The sequence below is a fragment of the Coenobita brevimanus genome, chromosome 78, assembly GCF_032717465.1.
Source record: "Coenobita brevimanus isolate Jiangsu-jjx chromosome 78, ASM3271746v2, whole genome shotgun sequence".
NCBI lineage: Eukaryota > Metazoa > Arthropoda > Malacostraca > Decapoda > Coenobitidae > Coenobita > Coenobita brevimanus.
In genome coordinates, this window is record NC_137031.1 from 9,846,769 (window position 1) to 9,874,162 (window position 27,394).

Genomic DNA, 27,394 nt, shown 5'->3' on the forward strand with positions numbered 1-27,394 from the left:
CGTACCAGGGTAGAGAATTCCCTACAGGTAGGATCTGTCCGTATTGGAGAGAGTGTGGCCTCTGCGCCCCTCACTCCGGCTTGTCTCCTACTACAGGAGGAACACCACGCCGGCGGTACCTTGCCACGGCAAAAGGGCGACATCGATCACCCTATAGGTGTCCCCCGTACGCCGGGCAAGTTCACGGCTACAGCCAAGGTGCACAATAGGGGAAGGAGAGCCCCGGCTCAGGCCTACAGACACACTCAAGGGACCACGAGTAGCGTGAGTCTTCCTTTAGCCTCTTTCCCTTCGGGGAGCCCTTCGTCGCCATCCAGGCTTATAGGCCCGGAGGAGGCACTAGAGTGGTGGCAAGGCCCGATATCGGACCTACCGCCCACACCCGGGAGTTTCTTGACCCTGCCGGAGGCCCGCAGGAGACGCTGCTGCAGTCCAACCCTGATGGCGCCTCCTCCCTGAGCACCCGCATTCCCAGGACGCCCAGGCCCGCCGCCGCAGTCTACAACGAAGGCGATCCAGGCTCCCTCAATCCCCGGAGGCAGAGGAAACAGGTCCGACTGCTCCGGTTGTTCGGCCCTAGTCCCGAGGGCCACCGATCAGGTCGAGGCCCCCAGACCACAGGGCCTCCCTGCACCCCACCGGCGCAGCCCTAGTACAGGAGCCGCCCCTCAGGTCGAGGACCCAGACAGGTGAGCCTCCCTGACAGTAAGTGAAACAGTGAACTAGTAAACCCAGGAAACAAGGGGAAAGACAGTGACAGTGACAGTGATCCAGAGTACAGTGACAGTGCTTACACGGAAAATATATTAAACAGTGGCCCACTAGAAACTAGTGCCATCGTGGTAAGAAGTGTACTTTGTCAAATAATTCAGTCCCTCCCCGCATCAAGGAACCAGGGGGTTTTCTGTGAGTCTAGAGGTAGGTGCGTGGGCGAGTTGAAAGATAAGTGTACGTGTCCCCGTGACCAGGTGACAGTGTCGAGTGTCGCTATCCACACCCTACCTCTATTATGGTAATATCCTCGAAACAGACTCCCAATCTCAGTATTCTTAAAGTGAACAACCCCAGTTTTATATTATCCTGAAGTGACATAATAATTCCATACAATCAATTAAAGTGAACAACCCCATTTGCATGATTACCCTCCAAGTGACATTAAAGAATACCCGCGATCTCCCTGTGTAATAGTGATAATATATATGATCATTCTGTGAAGCCAAGTGTAATCCTGTATCTCTGTTTCTCTACTGTATATGCTAAATATCATTGTATGTACACTGTTATGAGTAGGACCTAAGTAATAGATATGATATGGTATACTGCCTGTTTTTATGTCCTGTTCCTTTGTTAGTGCTTTACATCCGGTCAAGAAAGAGAACCCCGTTTCAGTAGCTCATGTTTTTACGACGAGAAGTCGCCTTAAAAACACAGCATTACACTGGTGGCAAGCGGTGGTTCTGGATCCGAGTAAAGCACGGAGGAACGCAGAAAGGAAACTTACAATGGCAGCCAAACCACACATCCAATTGCCGAGGTTCAACCCGGACCAGTGCGACATAGATGTATATTTAGACATGGTCAAACCCCTCCTAGACATAGGGTTCGACTCAGACAGAGAAAAGATCACAGTCACACTACCTAACCTGGGTAAAATAATCACTAGTGTCGCACCAAAAATCGTCCCAGGACTGTCATGGGACCAATTCTCACAAATAGTGAGACAGGCATTTACGCCATCAATAGGCCGAGTTGTCGCTCTCTCTCAACTCGACGCCCTCACCTACGACGGAAACCTGGATGACACATTCACCCAGGCTCGGTGCCTCGTCAGCGCTGCCTATCCCGAGACACCTCCAAATGCCCGGGATATTCATACATTCAATGCTCTATTGAGGATCCTCCCCAGCATAGTCAGGGAGCATTTCTCAATCTACGACCCCTCAGGGGACATGGAAAATGACCTACAACTCGTCCGACGTCTGCACGCCGCCCGCCCCTCACCATAGCCACTCCACGCGGTGACACGTTTTCCAACAAAGCAACACCCCCCCTCCAAACCTAAACTGCCGCCTCACCAGCCAACTACTGAGCCGCCTCCCACAGTCCCTAGAGCCTACCCACAGAAGAAACGCCCAAACCCCAGGGAACAAGGAAACCTCATCACAATTAATCCCTGGGAATTCACGGCTTGCAGTCGCATCTGCCCTCTACACGACATTAGGGAACAGCTTAAAGCTAGCAGGTGCAGAACCTTTCAACAAGAGTGCAAGAAAGTCTCCTCCTTAGACGACGACGCCCCGGAAGACGACGCACCGCCACAACATTACTCGGGAACGGATGACGATGACCAAGAGGACACCACTCCACAACAGATGGATCTTTAGGCCTGCCCCCGCACCTCCCCACGGTGGCGGGGGCCACCTCACAGAACTACAGACCCCCAGTTTACGACAAGATTTGGCTAAACGGGGTCAAGGCACATCTACTAGTGGATACAGGAGCAGCCAGATCGTGCCTCTACTCCCACTTCTACTCCCGCCACATGGGTGCATTCGGCCTTCTTCTCCCCACCTCAGCCAACTTCGTCGACGCAGGGGACGGCCCCCTGCCTATCCGTGAGGAAACTCGGGCCCTTCAAACCCACACCCACCAGCAAATATCCACTAGCCACCCATTCATCATATTCGACTCGACATGCAGTCAATATGATGGATATTTAGGGCTGGACCTCCTCCAGAAACTACACGCCACCATTGACTGCCATCAACGCCGCCTCCACTTCAGTCCAGCCCACCCCAACCAACCAGCAGTCAACAAGAAAGAAGAAAAAAAAAAACATCGAAGACACAACAAGAACACCCCCCTCACACACTACCATCAAACACTCACCTGTCCCAAACCACACACACACCTAACCCCAACCCAACCCCTCACACTACTCTACCCCCGTCACCACCACCCACCACACATCATCTGCATCCCTCCCCATCTTTTCCTGCCACTGTCGCCTCCTCAATCACTATTCCACCCCACCATGAAGCTTGGGTAAAACTAAACAAACCTTCTCATACCTCCGTTCTCTTCTCACCATCCATCCCCACCGGACCACTCTCTTCCTGTTTAGTAAGCCCCACCTTCCTCCCCCCACATGCCCATGAAATCCGTATCGCCAACCTCGCTACTACCCCACTAACCCTACCAAGAGGACTCATCATCGGCGATACTGAAGAAGCCGAACCATGCCAAACGCCACCCCCAGACCCGCCCACTCTCCCCGCCCTACCATCACACCTATCCCCTGCCCAAACCAACAGCCTCCGACAACTCCTCCTGGATTTTCAAGACCTATTCTCCTCCGGCCCAACCGACCTTGGCCATACCACCTATCTCAGCCATGAGATACACACGACCGGACCTCCAATTCGCCAACCATCACGACGAAAGAATCCAAAGCAACGAGAAGAAGAAGACCGACAGGTCCAGGACATGCTAGATGCCGGCATAATCTCCAACTATATTAGCCCATGGTCCTCTCCGGTGGTACTCGTAAGAAAAAGAGATGGGACAATGCGTTTCTGTGTTGACTACCGCTGAGTCAACGATGTCACAGTCAAGATGCAACTCCCCTACCATGCATCGACGACTCACTAGACTCATTACATGGCTCGACATGGTTCTCCACCATAGACCTGCAGTCGAGTTACTGGCAAGTCCCTGTACATCCCGACGACAAACACAAAACCGCCTTCTCCACATCGAATGGCAAACATTATGAATTCAACGTCCTCCCTTTCGGACTCTGCAACGTCCCTGCCGCATTCTCCCGTTTGATGGAGTCTGTCCTTAGAGGATTAACCTGGGAGACTTGCTTGGCGTATCTCGACGACGTCATCGTCTTTAGTCGTACATGGACCGACCACCTCCATCGCCTCAAGCAAGTGTTTCACCGCATACGCCAAGCTGGACTAAAGCTGAAACCAACAAAATGCGTCTTGGCAGAGAGATCCGTGTCTTTCCTGGGATATCTTATTAATGCCGAAGGCATCTCACCAGACCCAGATAAACTTCAAGCCATCGCAGACATCCCCCTGCCCCGCGACGTACATGAGACCAGAGCCTTCCTGGGGGGTTAACATCATACTAAAGGCGATTCGTCAAAGGGTTCGCTGACATCGCAAAACCCCTTCACGAGCTAACAAAAAAGGGTGAGCCTTTCGTGTGGACCGAGACAAGAAAAACAGCATTTACCACCCTCAAATCAAAATTAACCACCGCCCCAGTAGTCGCGTTCCCAGACTACAACCTCCCATTCCGCCTGTATACTGACGTGTCCCTCATCACCATAGGAGCTGTCCTTGCACAAGTACAAAATGGGAGAGAACACATCATCGCCTGTGCCAGTCGCACCCTGAATACAGCAGAACGAAACTACGCGGCCACAAAACGTGAGTGCCTAGGGATCATCTGGTACCCTAGAATATTTCAAGTCCTACATCTCAGGCACCCATGTAGTAGTCATTACGGATCACCAATCCCTACAATGGCTACGGCAATCAAACACCAACAATGCCCAACTGATACGCTGGCGAGAGACCCTCGAAGAGTATAACTTCGAAATCGCATACCGACCAGGCAAACTCCACACCAACGCCGATGCCCTATCCCGTCTCCCAATCAATGCCATCAAGACAGAACCCGACCTGGTCCAAATGTGGAACAATAAACAATGCCCCACCTGGATTCCACAGACCACGTTCACTAAACTCCATCAACACGGTGAACATCTCTTCGACCCGAACGGACACATTGTCCTTAGCCCAGCCACTGCCCACGACACCATGCTCCACCTCCATGCCCACAACGGCATCCACCTGGGAACGAAGAAGCTGCTACAAGTCTTTAACGATATGTACTGGACCCCAAACCCATCCACCATCGCAAAGATCATACAATCATGCCGAGCGTGCGCCCTTGGAAGGGACATCACCCGAACACCAGGCCCTACAGGAAAACTAACAGCACAAAAACCGTGGCAACTACTCTCCCTAGACGTCGTCGGCCCTCTCACACCAAAAGCAGGCTACAAGTACATAATTACCTTCGTGGATGTATATTCTAAGTTTATCATCGCCTGCCCTGCCAAGGATCACACCGCACTATCAGTCGCCGATGCCCTCACCCGACATGTCTTCCCTTATTTTGGGATTCCACAGGCCCTTCATTCGGATAATGCTCCAGAATTTACGGGAGACATCTGGGAAGAACTAGCTAGCATATTCGGATACAACATCTCTCACTCATCCCCCGACTGGCCCCAGGGCAACAGCATATGCGAGAGAAGCCATCGCTCCCTTATGAATCAGGTCCGCACACGCATTATGCAAACGGGGAACGAAGACTGGCCTGCACACGTCAAGATCATACAATGGGGATTAAATACGTGCCCAAGAGAAGATGGAATAACTCCGCACGAAAGAGTCTTCGGAGAATCACCCCTACTCCTACCACTCCGCCACCACCTACAACCGCCCACTCCACCCTCCACCACCGACCCTCTCCACCACCTCAAACGCCGCCTCCACCACCTACACTCAAAATAAGACTTAGCACCTGACATAACCCACCCCAACCCATACACACCTGGCAAGTCTGTTGTTGTAGCAAACCTGCCTACCCCACCCAAGACCTCCCCCCGATTCAACGGACCTTACAAAATTGTGCGAGTACCCAACCCATACCAAGTCACTGTGGATCAACAAGGACAACACCGCACATATAGAAACCGCCACGTGCGTCCCTTCCACACACCCGACACCACCCACCCCCGCACTAAGCCTACCTCCACCCCGGCCCGCACACCTGGCCACCCTGACCTTTCTCAGAATCACCCCCCAGACTCCTACTCCTACTCCTGCTCACCCCCCTCCTCAAACTCTCCAGTAACCAGCCCACCCCCCGACACACCACCACCACAGCCTGAAACCACCACCACCACTTCACAACCTGAAATTCACCCACCGAACACCCCTCCACCCACCACCTCTCAACCCACTCCACTCATGCCGCCCTCATCACCACAACTGCCCCCCCCCCCGAAAGCCACACCACCCACACACCCACCACCGCCCTTCCTCATGACCACTCCCATTATACGCGCCACACTGCACCACCAACCATCCCCCCCCCTCACCACCGCACACCCTCACCACCACCGCGCACTCAACCAGCCTCACCACCCACACCCACCATAACCACTACCACCACCAGATCAGGACGACTTTCACGCCCACCCGCAAGATACACCCCGACACCTCCACCCATCACACACCCACCCCAAAACCCCCCCTCCCCCCCCTCACAACCGCACACCCTCACCACCACCGCGCACTCAACCAGCCTCACCACCCACACCCACCATAACCACTACCACCACCAGATCAGGACGACTTTCACGCCCACCCGCAAGATACACCCCGACACCTCCACCCATCACACACCCACCCCAAAACCCACCCTCCCCACCCTCCCCAAACACCTCCCCCATAACTCTACCCCTCCACCAAGCACGTTGGAACTTTCCCAATTCCCAATTCCCCAAAGGACGACGCTCCTCCCACCAAATTAGCCCAAATAAAACCACCAACCTCCCATCACTCTCCAGCATTCAAATTTCATCTCCCCACCAGGCACCATTCCCCGAGATGAAGGTGACGAAAGTCCGATGGCAACCATACAACCACCCACCAACCAGAGTCAAAGGCACCGACCACATGCTACGCCTCCTACGCAGGACCAACCAGCCGTCCTCCCTCCACTTCACGCTCAACCCCCATCAGGAGCCCAACCAATTCACCACTCACTGGGTCAGTCTCACCCAACACCTTACCCCGGCCTACCAAACAGCCACCTCTACCACCTACCACCTCCAGTCACGGGGCCGTGACTTCAACGACGCGGAGGGTGGTAAAATGCCCGCCGTACCCGCCACAGGACCCCCCACCTCACCACCCCCCACACCACCACCGAGCCGCCACCCCACCACCACCCCAGGAGGACACACTGGTGAGGTTAGTAGTTCCGGGCAAGAGGGTCATCAGGGCATCACGGCCCTGAGCCCCTATTCCCCGCAAGTGCCCCAACCCCAGGTGATCAGGGAAACCGAACTACTGTGCGGGCGGGGTAGTGATCGTCACACCAGGGGTGGGACTGAAATTAATTCAGTCCCAGGTAACACCGTATTGACGGTCTTGTTACACCCTCTAGGGAAGGAGGCCCAAGGGCAGGAGGCCCAAGGCTATGGCCTAAATAGAGAGAGATTGACAGACATTGGCTACGGCCTAACAGAGTGTGGAAAGGGGAAGGTGACCCCAGGCTACGGCCTTAACACACTAAGGAGAGAGAGTTGCCCTCGTGCATCCCTCTCCAGTTGTTCTTCGGCTACGGCCAGAATACGGTCCAGGGTAGAGAGACCCTGCTACCGTACGTGTAGCGCTACCCAATTATGGAAGCGGCGTCCCGGGGTCGGTACCTTGCCGCAACGGACGGGCGAACCAGTTCGCCCGTTAGTCGTCTTCCGTACGGGCAGACACTCGGCTCCGGCCGGGGCACGTACCAGGGTAGAGAATTCCCTACAGGTAGGAGCTGTCCGTATTGGAGAGAGTGTGGCCTCTGCGCCCCTCACTCCGGCTTGTCTCCTACTATGGGAGGAACACCACGCCGGCGGTACCTTGCCACGGCGAAAGGGCGACATCGATCACCCTATAGGTGTCCCCCGTACGCCGGGCAAGTTCACGGCTACAGCCAAGGTGCACAATAGGGGAAGGAGAGCCCCAGCTCAGGCCTACAGACACACTCAAGGGACCACGAGTAGCATGAGTCTTCCTTTAACCTCTTTCCCTTCGGGGAGCCCTTTGTCGCCATCCGGGCTTATAGGCCCGGAGGAGGCACTAGAGTGGTGGCAAGGCCCGATATCGGATCTACCGCCCACACCCGGGAGTTCCTTGATCCTGCCGGAGCCCCGCAGGAGACGCTGCCGCAGTCCAGCCCTGACGGCGCCTCTCCCCCTGAGCACCCGCAGTCCCAGGACGCCCAGGCCCGCCGCCGCAGTCTACAACGAAGGCAATCCAGGCTCCCTCAATCCCTGGAGGCAGAGGAAACAGGCCCGACTGCTCCGGTTGTTCGGCCCTAGTCCCGAGGGCCACCGATCAGGTTGAGGCCCCCAGACCACAGGGCCTCCCTGCACCCCACCGGCGTGGCCCTAGTACAGGAGCCACCCCTCAGGTCGAGGCCCCATACAGGTGAGCCTCCCTGACAGTAAGTGAAACAGTGAACTAGTAAACCCAGGAAACAAGGGGAAAGACAGTGACAGTGACAGTGATCCAGAGTACAGTGACAGTGCTTACACGGAAAATATATTAAACAGTGGCCCACTAGAAACTAGTGCCATCGGGGTAAGAAGTGTACTTTGTCAAATAATTCAGTCCCTCCCCGCATCAAGGAACCAGGGGGTTTTCTGTGAGTCTAGAGGTAGGTGCGCGGGCGAGTTGAAAGATACCGGTAAGTGTACGTGTCCCCGTGACCAGGTGACAGTGTCGAGTGTCGCTATCCACACCCTACCTCTATTATGGTAATATCCTCGAAACAGACTCCCAATCTCAGTATTCTTAAAGTGAACAACCCCAGTTTTATATTATCCTGAAGTGACATAATAATTCCATACAATCAATTAAAGTGAACAGCCCCATTTGCATGATTACCCTCCAAGTGACATTAAAGAATACCCGCGATCTCCCTGTGTAATAGTGATAATATATATGATCATTCTGTGAAGCCAAGTGTAATCCTGTATCTCTGTTTCTCTATATGCTAAATATCATTGTATGTACACTGTTATGAGTAGGACCTAAGTAATAGATGTGATACGGTATACTGCCTGTTTTTATGTCCTGTTCCTTTGTTAGTGCTTTACATCCGGTCTAGAAAGAGAACCCCGTTTCAGTAGCTCGTGTTTTTACGACGAGAAGTCGCCTTAAAAACACAGCATTACACTGTTCTCTCAATCTCAAGGTATCATATATTTCTACTCTCTTCTATCCTCCCCATCCACTTCTTCAAGCGCAACATTAACTTCAAAGATTTCACTACACTTTTGGTCTTCTGCATGCATAGAACCGGTGTGTGAAGGAACCCAGGGGACAGACTTATGCAAGAGATTGAGGAAATACTTTGTGCCATGCTTCCTACGAGTATGTCTCTTGTAACTAGAAACTTTTTTTTTTTTTTTTTTTTTTTTCACACAGGAACGTGACAAGCAACTGCCAAAAATTTTTCACATTCATGATACAGTTATACTGAAGAAAATTATAGCCTACTTTTATATCTGGCAACAGGAACACAATTTCACAATGACCGTTTGACATTATGTTGTTGCCTCCATCTGAAAGGGAAATTAAAAAAAAAAGTATTAAAAAAAAAAAAAAAGGTGAGTATTGACCAGTGAAGACTGGACCAAGTTCCTGTAAGCCTATTTGTTCAAGCCAACTGACTACCTCAATATAGCCCCACTCCCCTGCCATAACAAGATCCCGTAAAATTATTAGTGTTACAATTCAATAAAGAAAATAATTACAATACAGTAGTATTTTTACCTATGAGAACATGCCAGTACCTAGGTAAAAACGTTTAACCCTTTGACTGCTTCGGTTTCTTCTCAGCTAAATAAATTTTTCTGGCATTTGTTTGAATATAAATTTAGGCTGACATCATTACTTACACAAGGGGTTATAGATGTAGTTAGATTAATATTACTTTTAGCGAAGTACTGGTTGTTTGGATTGAAACATGGTTTTTCAAGTGGTTTTTAATGTGCTTTGAACAAATAGTTATGACAATAATCTCCTCAGAAACGATTTTTTTTTTTTTTACTCCTACATGAACCAAACCAGCCTAACCCATCCTAGACCAACTTAATCCTAAAAATCATTTGTGACTGAAATGATCATCAGATTCGTTCAGAGCACATCAAAAAATCATAAGTAAAACCATGTTTTAACAACAGAAAGTAGTACAGCCTTAAAAGTTATAATTACCGTTAGTTTAACCATGAGTGCATGTACAGTAACCACTCGATTATCCGGACAGTCCGTATCCAGTCATGCTCCACGCCAGACATTATGCCATGGCTCTAATATACACATAACCAGATTTATTTCTCTGTAACCAGTCATAAATGTTCCCGCTTTGGTGGTCGGCTGGTCTACAAGAAAAAAAATGTTGGGTGGCACACCAGGGTCTCTCTCTATGCACGGGTAATAAACCATAACCCACAAGCAGAGCAAACAAGGCAGTATGGCTCCCTACCGAATGGTCGAAATCCCACAGCCACCCTGATCACGGGTAAAATACTGGCTGCATGCGAAGAAGACAGAATGTAAGCCACAAGCTGAACGAGAAGCGCTGTACAAATCCCAACAGAATGGTCAAAATCGTCTGGCCACCAGGATCACTTGTAACGTATCGCCAGCAGGCGAGTAATACCGACCGTAACCCACAAGCTGACTTGAAACACTTCCGCTTCCTTACCGGTTGCTGAAAATTCCCCAGCCAACCTCTCTTCTACCCCCCCATCCCTCCTCCAACCCTTCCATGCTCGCCACTGCCATGGCCCAGGCTTGTCTCCCTCCCCTCCCTCTTCCTCAGTCCTACCATCCACCAGTGAGATTCTTAAGTTTTTGACGATATATCCGAATATTATTGGTTGTAACAAAATTCTGAAAACACCACGAGAAAACTTGTAAAATTCTGTATCTAGACATATGCTTAGCTCTGGCAAGGTGTGAGCAAAATTTTGCACTCGGATGTTGGAAGTTATTTGAAGGTATTTTTTACTCTCTAACAAATTTGGTCTCTGTGCTTTTTTTGCACTTTTACTCACCAGCTTTGTGTGTTTTTATTAACTTACCTTATAGTATACACACCAGCGAAGATTATGGCATACAATTTATACCAATATATCCAAAATCCGGGGGCATATGATTTTGTGTGTGTGTGTGTGTGTGTGTGTGTGTGTGTGTGTGTGTGTGTGTGTGTCACGTAAACAGCCATCACTCTGTGTCCCAGAGGCTTGACTGTTTTTGCAATCGACTTCAGTTTGTGTGTGTGTGTGTGTGTGTGTGTGTGTGTGTGTGTGTGTGTGTGTGTGCGGATTTTTTTTTTTTTTTTTTTTTGCTTATGCATTCCTTTCTTGCTGTCTAGCATTATACTGGATATTCCCATATGTGTTTTGATGTGTACATAGTTGAAAGACCGAAGAAGGCAGCCACAATTATGAAGGGTACTGTGCATATTGGTATTTTGTTTTTGTTGTTTATGCATTGTTTTCTTAGCATTTAGGATTATATTCCATATTGCAATGTGTGTCTCGGTGTCTAAAAACAGCTGAAAAGACTGCAGAACACTGCCAAAATTAGGAAGGGTACTGTACATATTGGTAGGGTTTTGCATAGTTTATTTGTTGTTGCTGTTGTTTATCCACTGTTTTCTTAGTGTTTAGGATTATATTGCATATGGCAATATGTATTTTGATGTCTAAAAACAGCCGAAAGACTGCAGAACACTGCCAAAATTAGGAGGGGTACTGTATATATGTGTCGGGTATGGTTACAGTAGAGGATACTGCTTCGTACCCGGTAACTGCCCATATCCGGCCATTCCTTTTGCTCTGTTATTACGGATAACTGAGGGATTACTGTAGTTTTACGGTAGCTGAATAAAATCATCTAGGATTAGCCTACTTGAGGACAATCACACAAGACATCCTTAGCAGTCAAAGGATTAAAAACTACTGTAGGTTACTAAGTAGTCCTATCTTACAGGAATTTGGTGTAATTCTTTGCTAAACAGGCACGTTAATTCCACCTACCGTATATTATAAAAAAAAACTCACGATCTCAAGGCAAGTAATTTTGGTACATAAGGAACACAGATACTTAACTGTTCCACTATAAGAGCAAAATGTGATTGGAAAAAAAATATTGCTATACTAGAACATAAACTAGATTAGTATTTGTATGTCTACCTGGACCGGTGCCCTTCCTACGTTCATAATATCACGCCATATTTATCCCAGAATTCCATGGTTGATTGATTGATTGCAAATAATTAAAATCTGGCGGCGCAACTGCCAGGGTCATATGCCGCCGGACAACAAAGTAAAACGCACAGCAAAATAAAAAGTGCATATTCAATTCAAAGTTAATATCTGGTAGTAGGAACAAAACACTGAAAAATAATAAAAGAATTGTGTATAAAATATCAAGTACTTATAAAAGTGGAAGGAGGCCCGCCTCCTGAAGAAAACTAAAAACATCACGAAAATCGCTACAGGCATCACCAAGCATCGAGGACAAACAGTAGGCACCATCTGCCCGCTTATGCCTATGGAGGAATCTCTGACGTAGGTCCCCCAGACTCGGACACTCGACCAGCAAGTGACGGACAGTAAGGGGAACAAGACAGTCATCACAGTACGGTTGAGATTCACCATTCATCAGGAACCCATGTGTAAGCCGCGAATGCCCAATGAGAAGCCTAGCAAGAGCAACCTCCAATTGCCGAGACATAGAAGGAAGAGCCTTTGGCACAACCACTCTCTGAAAGATTTCTTTTAGTTTATTGTGAGAAACAACATCCCAGTGTCTCTGCCAACACGTATGAATTGCGTACCGCAAGTAAGGTGTTACATCTGAAGCAGGAAGTGGGTAGTAGGTTGGGGGCTGTTGAGAAGATGCAGCTTTAGCTAAAGTATCTGCCCTCTCATTGCCCACCACACCAACATGTGCAGGTACCCAACAGAAGTCTACATGGCGGCCACGACGGCCAAGAAGAAAAAGCCACTCTAAAATTGATAAAACCAATGGATGGAATGCATTAAAAGACTCCAGTGCAGACAAAACACTACGCGAGTCACTAAAAATCACAAAAACGGATTGGGGGAGAGTAAAAATAATTTTAACAGCATATAAAATTGCAGTCAGTTCTGCCGTATACACTGAAGTAATGCCAGGAAGGCTACCACCCCTACTAAAGGAAGGGAAGACAACACCAAATCCTACTCCAGTATCAGTCTTAGACCCGTCAGTATAGACGGGGACAGAACCCTCATGAATGGAGACATGTTCTAAAAAGAGGGAGAGGGACACATGAGAGGGAAGTGAGCCCTTTTTTTCAACAACGGACCTACAGAATGTCACATGAGGGAGCAGCCAAAAACCCACCCTTGAGATCCGATAAGGACAAATTGCCAGTCTTGGGACAGAGAGGGCTAACATAACAGACCGGACCCTGTAACCAAATGGCTTTGGGAAATTCGGACGGGTGTCAAAAACAGAAGATCGGGAATCCTGGGAGACGATGGCACAAGAAACTGAGTCTGGAATGCGGTGAAGACGATACCAACACCTCATCATTAGCAACTGGCGTCGTAAGTCCAAGGGGAGTACACCAGCATCCACCAATAAGCTTGGAATCGGGGATGATCTGAATGCCCCGGTTGCCAGACGCACACCAGCATGATATACAGAATTTAACAACCGGAGACGTGCATCTGTTGTAGAGGAGTAGACCTCACACCCATATTCAAGTTTGGGAAGAATAAGAGACCTATGCAAGAGGAGGAGGGTCTGACGGTCAGCACCCCAAGAGGTATGAGCTAGGACCCTCAAAAGACTCAAAGCTTTAAGACAAGCCACCTTAACAGAACAAATATGAGGAACCCAGGATAGTCGTCTATCAAACAAAAGACCCAGAAACCGCATCTCTTCCACACAAGATATTCTCCTACCATAGAGATACAAGTCAGGGTCAGGGTGAACCCCTCGAAGGCGACAAAAATGCATAGCCACTGTCTTTGTTGAAGAAAAATGGAAACCGTGAGTTTCTGCCCAGTCAGAAATCCGATTTAGAGCCAGCTGCAACTTCCTCTCTATCAGAGACATTCTAGACGAGGTAGAGGAAATCAAGAGGTCATCGACATTTAGTGATCCTCGTACACCGTCAGCAAGTACACTAATGACACTGTTAATAGCTACAGCAAACAAAGTAACACTAAGGATACTCCCCTGTGGTACTCCATCTTCTAGAGCTCGGGCAGTAGAAAGCACTCCTCCCACTCGCACCCTTAAAATTCGGTTAGATAAAAACTGTTGAATAAAAATAGGCAAGCGTCCACGAAGACCAAACTCGTGAAGAGAGAGTAAAATACCATGACGCCAGGCAGTGTCATATGCCTTCGCCAGATCAAAGAAGACCGTGACCTGGTGTTGGTTAGTGGAGAAAGCCTCAGTGACAGAAGATTGCAAGGACAGTAGTGCATCAGAGGTAGATCGCATTTTTCGAAAACCATACTGAGCAGAGGATAAGAAGTCACCTCTCTCTAAAAACCACACAAGCCTAACACTGACCATCTTTTCCAAAACTTTACATATTCAAGACGTCAAAGAAATAGGCCGATAATTCGTCGCCTGTAAGTGGTCCTTACCTGGTTTTGGGATGGGGATAACTATAGCAACACCCCAACATGCCGGAAACTCCCCAGAACACAAGATCTTATTAAACAGTGAAAGCAAAAACAACAGGGACTCATCAGACAGGTGGCATAAAAAGGCATAAGGAATATCATCATAACCAGGAGAGGAATCATGGCACTGCGACAAAGCCGCCTGGAGTTCAGAAACTGAAAATGGAACATTATAAGGCTCTCCTCCAGAAGATGCAAAACTGAGACCACGAGACTCTAGGCGCCGACGATGGCAAGCCGAAGGCGTATCTGCATCCTTCTTTGACACACTGGCAAAATGATCAGCAAGCAACTCTGCAACAGCAAATGGATCAGCCACAGTTCCACCTGGTGCAGATAAAACAGGAGGGGAGTGAACTGTAAATTTTCCTGAAATTTTCCTTACCCGGTTCCAGACCCAGGTGATGGAAGTCCTCGAATTGATGGAGGAAACATAATTCTTCCAGGATGAACGCCTGGCCTCATTTAAAACCCGCCTCATATGAGCTCGTGCCCTCTGATATGCCACCAAATACTGAGGATCCCTACGGTGACGACGAAGTCGAGAGAAGGCGACTTATTTGGCTCTGACTGCGGAACTGCACTCAGAGTTCAACCAAGGAACCGGACGTTTAGGAAATTGACCCTTCGTTTTTGGAATAGATAACAGGGCTGCTGAGTGCAACACGGTATTGAAATATGACACAGCCTCAGTAAGACAGCCAAACTCGTTGACAGAAAGGGAAATGGAACTTAATTCAATGAAACTTGGCCAGTCAGCCTTATCCAGAAGTCAGCAAGGAAGACGTGGCTGAGGTCCACCATCACTAGTAGTTAAAAGTAATGGAAAATGGTCGCTGCCATACAGGTCTGGCAACACATCCCAGGTAAAATCTAAAACAGCATCAGCTGAGCATAAAGACAAATCAATAGCAGTAAAAGTTCCAGTCTGACTATGGAAATATGTCATTTTATTAGTATTGAAAATGCCTAACTCCTCATCTTGCACTAAAGAGGCCAGCATTACACCCCGAGGGTTGGCCTCACTATTTCCCCATACAGGATGATGACCATTCATATCTCCTAGTAACAGAAAAGGAGAAGGAAGGTCATGAATAAGGCGTTCCAGATGCGCCCTTTCAACAGTAGCACTAGGAGGAAGATAAAGACTGCAAACTCTATACTGTCGACGTAAAAACATCCGGACAACAACAGCCTGCAGGAAAGTGGAAATGTCCAGATGACTGTATGGAATATCCTTGCGAAGGAAGATAGCAGCACCTCCATGATGACCTTGACCTGGCACAGGATCAGAAAAGGCATGGTAACCAGAAGGAACAGTATCACCCACCATGGTCTCCTGGATGCACATGCACAGAGGAGTAGATTGAGAAACAAGATGACACAGTTCCTCATAGTTTGCACGTAAACCCCGACAATTCCACTGGATGATAGAACCCATAATGGAGGAATGATGATTAAGTGCGGGACTGTACATCTGACGAGCGAGCGGGTTTGGATTGATGCTTATGAAGACCCTTCATAGGAGCTTGCCGAGCACCAGAAACCCGCACCCTCTGTCTAACATCTGAAGACAGACGTGAGGATGAGGAAGTAAGTTTTACAACACTCCTTCTTGGAGTGGGCATACCAGTTTGTTTGGTAAGTGGCTTGGGGGCTGTCTTTGGAGGTGTAGGACGGCCAGTGCCCCCACCAGAAGCCCCAGAAGTGGAAGTAGAGCCCACAGGTCTAGAGTCATTTGAGGAGGCCATCCTATGCTTCAGATCTGAAGCACCAACAAGTGGTCCAACATCCCCAGGTGGGGATTGGACCAGAGCTGAACCATCAGCTTCAGCAGTCTCCTGGCTAGATCCCTCAGCCTGCTGGACAGAGGGAACAAGAGAGGTGTCAACAGAAGGGTCAACAACAGAGACTTTAGGTGGCCGGTCTTCATGTTCAGAGGACTCTGATGAACTACGGTGACGTTTACCAGGTACAGATGGAGCCTCGGGCATACTGGCTTCAACGGGAGAAGAGGTCCGGTCAATATTGTCGTCTGCCACCACCACAGAAGTGTGCAAGGCGTCAGCCGCCGAAGTGGGGGCAGAAACAGTTGGAGTAGCGGTCAGGCAAGCATCATTCTCACCAACAGTAGTAACCATGGGGACGGCATTCTGTATATCATGAGTTGAAGGAGTGGGTACTGGAATACGTCGAGGCTGCCTCTGAAATACAGGGCGGCGCACAGACACTCCAGTAAGCACAGCGGCATAAGTAATTCCGGGCTGGAAAAAGCGAGTCTGGGCTATCTTCTTAGCTTCAAGAAACGAAACCCTCTCAGTCGTTCAGATAGACAAAATCTCCTTTTCTAGACAGTAGCGTGGGCAGTTTTTAGAATTTACAGCATCCGGACCCCCACAGTGATAGCATTTAAGGGGGCCTGGACAGTCATTGGTATGACTTTGTCTGCCACAAGAGAGACATATGGCAGGAAGGCCAGCCTGTGCATGACGGCAAAAGCGGCTAACATGGCCATAACCTTGACAGTGGAAACAACGCTTTGGGGTTGGCACATACGGCTTCACTGGAAGAGATAGCCAAGCAAGTTTCATTGATGCAGGCAAAGTTAATCTATTAAAGGTCAGGAACAAGGTCGGAGTAGGGGTCAGGACACCATCTATTTTCTTCTGTAGACGCTCAACTTTGACAACACCTGATGACTGCAATTCCTCCAACAACCGTCCCTCTGAATATCGGAGTAGGTCACGAGAAAATATGATGCCCTTACAACTGTTAAAAGAAGCATGTGGTACACAGCAAATACCAGAACCTGAGACAGACTTCAGAGCCATGAGACTGGAGCTCTCTTCTGGGGAGGAGGACACAACCAGAATGCTTCCGTCTCCCTGTGTAGAGATTTTCGGTTCCCTCCCACATGTAGAAACTATGGCCCGGTGCAGGTCAAAAATATCAATGTCCAGCACTGACGTCCCATCAGAGGATTTCATTACCAGATATTTGGTGTAAATTACAGGCTCAGACTCATCAAGACCTTGCCTCATAGCCCCACCAACCCGACGTGACCGCCTCCCAGTCCCATCTGATCGCCGGGGTAGAGGAGGATAAACGCCACGGGTCTGGAAAGGCTCCAGAGTGGCAATATGTGAGGAGTCCGAAGAATGGCCAGGGACAGATGCCGTGTCATCAACAAGAGGTTTGTCATTATGCTCCATGTACCACTAAAAAAAAACTTCATTCCCCCATCCCCCACCCACCATGGAGCCCAGCAGAGGGAGGCCATATGTCAGGGACAGAACCACTGACGACCCCAGGGGTAGCGGAGGAGTATACGCAGGTAACCACTGGGGGACCCGGACAAGGGTGACTCCAGGACAATAGGAGCCAATAGGCCCCCCAGTGCCCACTTGACCCTAGCCAACGCATGACCAGCCGCTTGACCTGGTCGGGCCCAACCAGGCCGCCCGTCTAGCCAGAATAAGGGACCAAAGAGGTGTATTGCTAGCTGCAGGACGCACCGTGCAGCATCGCTCAACCTCCAGGACTCCCATCTCCCAGCATTACGGGATGCCACGCACGGCAAACACGAGGGGAGGCAACAGTCCCGCCCTAGATGGCAAGTGGGCAGGGACTAGCATCACCAGCAGGCCTCCTCTACCAGTGATGTAGGGGGTGCTTGGTCCACGACACTGACAAATGCCGAACCCTACAAAGGTAGGCATGCCTCCAACGTAGGTGGCACTGCCAGCTACACTTCAAGCCCCGCCACCACGTCAAGGTGACCCCCCTCAGCGGAGAGAATTCCATGGACAGTGTTGGTGGTCCGTCTGGTCAGTGGTCACTCTGGTGTCACAGCAGTGTGCTTCTGGCTGTGAGTGAGGTCACACGTCATCGCTCCGAGCTCCCACTGCCTCAGATGTTAGTACAGTCGCGAGCAGATGAAATGGAGACACCAGCACACACACCTCTGGGTCACTTCTACCCGACGAGTTACGGGAGAGTGAGAGAGGGAGGGGGGTGTATGGAGGGGCTGGTGGTGGGAAAAAGATCAAGAGAGGGAAGGGAAGGGAAGGGAGGAGAGGAGGGGCGGCAATAACCATGGCTGTCAAGGTCTTACTTTATCTTGATTATGGATTAATGTTTGATTTTGGGAGAGCTTAATTAATCATGATGTCAATCACATCACTGATAATGGGTTTTAATTTAAAACTGATTTCACTTGAGGCGAGAGAGTAGTTTGTTGTGTCATAGATGAAGTTGGCACCTTTGCAGCTGAACTGTGGCTTCATAAGATTCAATACAACAGGCAAAGCGTTAACCTAATGGTTCATATTGGCTAAACCGAGATGAAGAGGAGTCCATCAGCATATGGGTATCACACAAGGCTACTGCTCACGATGGAGAGACGATTTGAGGTCATAGCAGAGCGGGGTCGCATAATTGGACTCCGAGAGAGTGGAATGTCCATCCGTGATATAGCCAGGACCATGGGGTGCTCTACGGGGAAGGTTTCACGGTGGATCAGGAGGTGAGCCTAAAAGTTATACTCTCCATTTCAGTCCCTATGGCATATCGTTTTTTGCAAATATCTTCAACACAAACATTTGGATGAATGACATTTTGGCACCGCATTTTTGAGACCCTCCCCTAATGTGACACTACAGTGCATTCTCAAGTGTGTATAATAAAGGAGTTTACTTATGGTTATTAAGGCGAAGCTGGCAAGAGTCATGTAGACATTCGGACAGGGGAAGACCTCCCTCTCTCCTTGCCTTCCTCATCCGAACCCCAGCCATCACCATCACGTTCCGAATGTTTACACCTGGCAATGCACTCTAGTGTCATAAATTAGGGAAGGGTGTCACACAAGCTGTGTCAAAATGTCCTATTCATCCATATGTTTGTTTGGAAGATATTATCGAAAAACGATATGTCATAGGGTCTGAAACGAATAGTATTCCACGGGTAATAATGGGATCAATTAAGGGGAAACTATCTTGTTATTACATTTAGGTCTACTGAATCCTCCAAACTATGTCACGAAACAGATCCCTTACTAGGAACACTGTGGTCGTCTGTTTCCTGGTGTAGATTGAACGAAACAATAGCCCAGCAATTTACCAGCAAGAGAGGCTCCTCTTAAATTGCTGTGGGAATCCAGTGCTAAGATATTTCTACAGCTCTTGATGCGAAAGTGATAGAGTACAGAGCTCCATATCTTCTCGGCACTTGAACAGGATGTGTGGAATAACTGCAAATCAGTATCTATTGTGATGTATATTTTTCATATATTAATCTTCTTTTAATGCATTCATGCCGATATTTCCCGTATGATTTATAGTAAATGCTGGTAACACAGGTGGCACGAAAGTGGCAACTTGGCCAATTTTCCAAAGGGAAGACCACCACGCTGCACTACACTTGTCCAGGACCGTGATATTGCCGCTTCAGCAGAGGCACACCCGCACGCTAACGCTGTGGCCATCCGTGACACCCAACACCTCGATGCCAGTGTGTGGACAGTGCGACGGCGACTTCACGAAGCAGGCCTGCATCACAGAGTTCCTGCAACGAAGGATCGTCTCACTCAGCAGCACCGAGATGGGAGGCTACAGTTTGCCAGAGAGCACATTAACAAAGACAATGATTTTTGGGAGCGTGTAATCTGGACTGATGAGAAAACATTCAGCTCTACAAATCATGGTCAGCTTCACTGTTGGAGGCGCAACAATACTCGGTGAGTATAGTTTTCGTCAAATTAAAGAATGCTTGAAGATTATTTAACCAAACATGCATTCTGTCATGATTGTTTAGCTGAGCAACTTGCATATATAAAAACTACCATAAAACTTTTCTTCCAGATACGACCGCCAGAATATCTATGAGGAACGCAGGAGTGGTCACCAAACTGTAAATGTTTGGGGTTGGATAAGCCACCATGGAATGGGAGATATGCATCATATACAGGGTAGATTTAATGAACAAAGGTATGTGGAAATCCTTACCCACGAATTCGTACCCTCTTTTGCCAACAGGAATCACCCATTTCCAGAGGGCCCGGTATACTTTGTGCACGACCGCTGCCCTATCCACCAAGCCAGGGTCGTACAGGAATGGTTCAATAATCATCCACAATTTCAACTGTTACCGTGGCCCTGTAAAGGGGCTGATTGCAACCCCATTGAAGACATCTGGGGCTCCATGGTGAAAACATGGATCCCTGGTGAGGAAAGGACGCCTGCTGAACTCCTAAATCACGCCAAGGAGGTGTGGGAGACATTCAGAGCACAGCCGGAGCTCGTGAAGCGCCACACAGGAAACATGCAGCGGAGACTTCAAGCTGTGATTGACAGAGAGAGTGGATGGACATGATATTAATCAAGTGAATATTTTACTTGCAGATTTTGTTGTTTGTATCTATCCGTCCATCTATAATAAGATCATGTTCCCTTACAAATACGCATTAATGCACATAAAAACTGTAATTGTTTTGGTTGGTGCAAGTCTATTAATTCTATTTCCCTACATCAGTCGTAACTATATAACTTTATTGTAACATGATGCATTTTTTTCTCCACAGTCTGCTGTCAATGCGTGTTTCCGTCTTGGCTCGTGGCAGAGTGCCGAGGCTCTGTCCTTTACCTCCCATGGTCGAGAGCGGCAAGTGGTTAGAGTCGTGGCTGCAGCGTGAGACCTGAGCTATGATGTCTATGATGTTTAGTGTTAGCTGGATTCATTACAGCATGGAATGTATTTACTAATTTTATAATCTTGTCGACAATTGTAAAAATATTGTATTTAACAAAGCTGTGTAATGCTTTCCTTCATTTTCCATATAAGTAGTAGTTATAGTGTTACATTATTTGGGAACATATAAAATACTTTTCATACCGGTATGAATGTCTGACATCCTTCCACAATCTAAATAAAATGTTAGTTCCATTATAAGAGTGAGTGAGTGAGTGATAAAGGTTTGGCACAAAGGCCAGGCACTAGGACCGATGTGGTCATTCAGCGCCTAATAACTAAAAAGATAAAGATAAACTGAAATGAAAAGACAACACCATAAAATCTATAAGTTAAATGTCGGAAAGTATATCACATTCTGATAAAAATTTTGTAACCTTAAAAATATCTGCAGAAATACCCAAAATGTCGGAGACACTGCGGGTATCAAAACCCACAGTGCCCCTGAGAATATGAAACTTCCTGCAGTGAACTAAAACATGTTCCACTGTCACAAGGACGTGGCAAGCCTCACAAAGGGGAGCGTCTCCACCACATAAAATGTGGCGGTGTGTTAACCGTGTATGACCTATACGAAGTCTGGTCAGAACAACATCCAAGCGCCTGCTCGGCATGCTGTCCGACACCGGCCAAACCTGCACAGAAGGATGTATTGCTTTCAATTTATTGTTTGTAACAGTGGAGGATGACCACCTCTCCTGCCACTTCCTCCTGATAAAAACTGATATATGTCGCCTAAGATCGGCAAAAGGGACAGGAAAGTTCCCTAGAGTACCATGAACGGCTTCCTTAGCTGCGACATCTGCCTCCTCATTGCCTGGCAAACATACGTGAGCAGGAATCCAGCAGAATTGAAGTCTTTTGCGACGGGAAGCTAAACGATACAGCCACTCCTGAATTTGCTGGACCAAAGGGTGATTGCTGGAAAAATTCTGAATGGCTGTAAGAGCACTCAGCGAGTCAGAGTATAGGGTAAACTGGCTGTCCCTACTGTCATAAGCTAGTTTTAATGCATGGACAATAGCGTGAAGCTCAGAGGTAAAAACTGACGCGGCACCATGGAGTCTCGCCTGATGCACAGTTTCCTCAAGGATTACTGCACAGCCAACGCCAGAATCCAATTTTGACCCATCTGTGTAAATTTTAGTGGTTAAGGCATGAATCTGAGAATGTTCAAGAAACAGGGCTTTAACTTCAGCTGAACATCTCGAATGCTTAGTACAGACCGGTTTGCAAACATGGGCCTCTGGAATAATCCAAGGAGGGATCGGAGAATAAGAAATTTGCCGCACCTGGACTTTGTGGAAGAAGGTGTCCTGTAAAAACCCCTGCATACGGATATGAAGAGGCCTTGGAAAACTCTTACGTTCCTCATACTTCCATGCCAGACGAAAGTCCTTCATCAGACGGTAAACAGGGTTAGACAGGGAAGTCTGAGTCTTAAACATTAGCCGCAAACTAAGGTCCACTCTGCGAAGATCCAAGGGTAGCTCACCCGCCATAATGTACAGACTCTCTGCAGGGGAAATACGGAAGGCACCCGTGCATATTCTCATTGCAGAGTTATGAATAGGGTCTAAAAGCTTAAGGGTAGACTTGGCCGCTGAGGAGTATATCTGGCAACCATACTCCAATTTGGAACGACACAGGGCATCATATAGTCGGAGAAGTGCTGGCCTGTCAGCACCCCTAAACTTCCCACTAAGAACCTTAAGTATATCTAGAGACCGTGTAACAGTGGCCTTTAGCTGTAGAATATGGTCCTTCCAAGTGAGTCTACTGTCAAGAGTAAGCCCCAGGAAACGCACCTTATCTTCATAGGGCAAGATGTTATCTCCCAGGAGTAGGTGAGGAACTGCTGCTGAATTCCTCCTTGAGAACTTGATAGCCACGGTTTTTTGGGGAGAGAAGCGAAAGCCCCACTCCTCAGCCCACATTTGTGCTGCATTGATGGCATTTTGCAACCGCAGTCTTGCAGTATTAGGGTCGGCTGCAGTACAGTATATGGCAAAGTCATCAACAAAGAGTGAACTCTGGATCATAGCTACATTCTCAACTCTTTCGGCAACTCCATTGATGGCCATGATGAAACATGTGACACTTAAAACGCTGCCTTGGGGTACCCTCTCGGGTTGCAGAACTTTGGGGGAGACTGTGCGACCAATTCGGACTCGGATATAACGTGTGTGAAGAAAACTCTGCAGGAATTGGAACATGGTCCCACACAAACCTTTAGATCGTAAGCTAGACAATACACCCAAACGCCATGTTGTATCATATGCTTTCTCCAAGTCAAAAAAGACCCCTAGAGTATGTTTGTTAGTAATGAATCCATTCTGAATATCTGTTGTCAGGCGCAAAAGAGGGTCCATAGTGGATCGATTTCTATGAAAACCGAACTGTGCGGAGGAAATGTGGCCTCCAGTCTCCAGTCACCAGATTAACCTATGGTTAACCATCTTCTCAAATAATCTGCACAAACAACTGGTAAGTGCTATAGGTCTATAACTTGTTGGAAGTGTGGCATCTCTTCCAGGCTTAGGAATGGGAATAATGACTGACGTCCTCCAGCTCTTGGGAATGGTGGCGGAAAACCAAATTGCATTGTAAATATCTAGCAAAAGTTGCAGATACTCTTGTGGAATGTGGCGAATCATGTTGTAATGTATGCCATCTTTACCAGGAGCAGATGACCCTGTGGTTCATAGGGCTTGAGTCAATTCTCGGAATGTAAAAGGCCTATTATATACTTCCTGGTCCAACACAGCCAATGGACGCCCCACTGAGCCGGAACTACTTGCATCGTCCAGCACTGCAGAGCCCAAAGAAGGTACTGACTGGCGCCCTGCTGAACCTGAAATATTGGCAAAGTAGTGTACTAAGATGTTAGACACCTTTTCCAGGTCTGAAACCACAGCTCCGTCCACCTTCAGACAAGGAGGTGGGTGGGGAGCAAATTTACCAGACAACTTCCTCACTTTAGCCCAAACTCTCCCTATGGGTGTTTTAAATGTAACACTTCTTATATATTTGTGCCACGAATTACGTTTAGCCCATTTAAAATATTTACGTTTTTTTGCTAATGCCCTACGATATATTAAATAATTTTCCTGAGATGCATTACGCTTATAACGTCTATAACAAGAACGTGTAATGCGTCTCAAGTTAGTACATGTTTTATCCCACCAAGGGACAACTGGACGACGAAAATTGCCAGAAGAACTGGGAATAGAAACATGAGCACTCTCTAAGATCTGGGCAACGAAGTAATCATATGCCTGGATGTGAGTCTCAAAAGATGAGAAATCAACAGAACAATCGAAGGCACCAGAAAACTTTTCCCAGTCAGCCTTATCCACACACCACTTTGGAGGCGCTGATGGAGGCGATCTGTTAAGGGCGTCAATTATGATTGGGAAATGGTCGCTACCATGCAGACATTGTGACACAGACCAATTGAGAGAGAGCAATAAATCAGAGGAACAAATACTTAGATCAATGGAGGAGTAGGAGTTAGAGTGTAACGTGTGGTGTGTAGGAGCACCATCGTTAAGTAATGATAGATTCTTTAGCAGGAGTAATGATTCAACCATAGCACCACGTTCATCAGTGGAGTTCCCACCCCACAGAATGTTGTGGGCATTAAAATCCCCGAGTAACAAAACAGGAGGTTGCAGCATCTCCACCAGCTCCAGGAGTTCATCCAGCTGTACCGGGTCATTGGGCGGGAGATACAGTGAACAAACAGTGTACAGTTTGTCCAGTAATACCTGCACAGCACAGGCCTCCAGGCGAGTTGGAAGATCCACTCGAGTATGATAAATGCTTTTTTTGATGACAATGGCTGCCCCACCTTTTGCCCGAAGACCTGCGGGTGGTAGTGAGCTATAATATGCATAGTTGAGTCCTGGGTTGAATGGATAATTACCCAACTTCGTTTCTTGCAGGCAAAGGACATCCCAGTCAAACGTGGTCTTCAAGATCGCAATTTCGTCGCAATTAGCGCGTAAACCCCTACAATTCCACTGAATAATCTTAGGCATGATATGCTGAAGATGTAAGCCGTACCTACCGGGACTCAACATGCAAGGATGGCACAATTTCCATATGAAAATCTGATCGATCACGTTCTATGACTAAACGTTTACGGTCCAACCTGTTTAAGGAGCCTCCTCGACGGTTCTTTTGCACTTCTTCCTGGTGTGTTGTTCCAGGACAGCGAGGGCTATGTTCCTTAGACCGAGAAGAGCGCTCCTGAACGTTTCTACCATCGTGTGTAGTGTTAAAGGCCAACTTTGATTTCTTTTGAGTAGGAGAGGTTGCGAGTAGTGAAAACTTATTTTTCAGAGGTAGACGCTCCACTCCCTCTATATCGTCATCATTAGACTGGGGACTTATCTTTCTCTTCTTGTCTTTTTCTGCCTCTGAGACTGGTGGCTGCCGACCACAGGTGCTACTACTGCCATAGGGTAAGGCACAAGCACCAGAAACAGATGACAAAGGCTGATGATTAAAGTGGTTGTGGGACCCCTTTACTGGGCCTTTGATACTTGACGGGGTACTCTTTGGAGATCTGCTGTGGTGCACATTCCAGTCAGGGCCCTTCTGGATGCCAGACCGAGATGGGGACTTAACTTTTTCCCCCACATGAGTATCAGTCACAGCAGGATGGTTGTGTCTATCCTTAGATGTCCCAGAAGTCTCTGCTGTAGAGCTATTCTGTGTCATGGTAGACAACTGAGTGGCACTACTCCCTCCCGAGGAGGGGACTGCTTTCCCTGTAGTAGATATTGAGGAAGCAAAGGAGTGTCTTCCAAGTTTCCATCTGTAGGCTAGCTCTCGCCTAGCACTTCCAAAGCTAATACGCTGGGTATTTGCCAAAGTCACTATGTCCTGCTCTAATTTGTAGATGTCACACTGACGGGACGATGGGGAATGGGGGCCCTGACAGTGAAAACAATAAGGTCCAGAATCACATTCTGGGGGGTCATGTGTCTCCAATGAGGAGCATTGACTGCAGCAAGCCCCGTTCCTACAAAACTTCTTCAGATGTCCATACTCAAAACAATTATAACATTGCATGGGCCTGTCATGAAAAGACTTCACTCTAAGCCATAAGGGGCCTATGTCAACATGGTCTGGTAAGTGGGATCCATAGAAAGTAAGTATCACCAATTTCTGCTTTAATTTGCGGACAGAAGACACACTGTCAGGGCACATACCCATAATCTCCATGTCAGAAAACTCATGCAGGTCCTCACAGAAGACTACTCCCTTAGAGTAATTAAAGCCCTTGTGGGCCTGTACTGTTGTGAATGGACAGTCCAAGGGGCAAGGCATGTGTTGCAACATCCTCCCCTGAATAACATTCTTAGCACGGAGTAGAACCCCCTTACCATAGCGCTTGAAATTCTCCTTTGGGATGGAACCCACCTCCTTCTGGAGGTACTGATATGCATGGATAAGGTTGGAGTTGCTTTCTTTATAGTAAGCCACAAACCACTCAGGGGTTGGGGAAACCCTCTGTTTTTCCTTCTGGAACACATAATCCATAAACATGTTAGGCACATAATCTTCAGCATCATCATTGATATTCTTGGACCGCATCAAGGAGGTGAATACATTAGGTCCCCCCAAAGGCACATCAGGTGCCGCAGCATGCGCAGCTGTTGCCACGGAAGCATCCAGGAATGTCATGTAGCAGTTATTTAGGTTGTCAGTTGTGTCCGCACTGTGCAGTCTAATACGGGAAACAACTCTGAACTCTTTGAAAAGACAATGAATCGAGTTGAATGTCAATGCACTGGGTAAATTTTTTAGTACTACTGTGTCTGCGGTTGAGTTGTGCAGGGGTGAATTTTCTTTTTCCATATTTATATTATAATGAACTTCACTCCCCCACCCCTCCACCCACCACGGAGCCCAACAAGGGGAGGCTGTGAGCCAGGGACGACACCACTGGCGACCCCAGAGGTAGTGAGAGAGTATATGTGGGTAACCACTGGAGGACCCGGGCTAGGGTGACTCCAGGACGATAGGAGCCACCAGGCCCCCCAGTGCCCACTTGACCCTAGC

General features: G+C 48.2%; 1 protein-coding gene across 1 annotated transcript; it reads right to left on the minus strand.

Annotated features, from left to right (window-relative positions):
* Positions 1 to 21,651: 21,651 nt before the first annotated feature.
* LOC145408692 (uncharacterized) lies at positions 21,652 to 25,362 on the minus strand. The gene is made up of 3 exons (XM_080279367.1): positions 24,810 to 25,362; positions 24,070 to 24,173; positions 21,652 to 23,517 (listed from the first exon to the last, which is right to left on the minus strand). The coding sequence occupies exons 1-3, from the start codon at positions 25,360 to 25,362 to the stop codon at positions 21,652 to 21,654; spliced, it is 2,523 nt and encodes an 840-aa protein (XP_080135493.1).
* Positions 25,363 to 27,394: the final 2,032 nt, after the last annotated feature.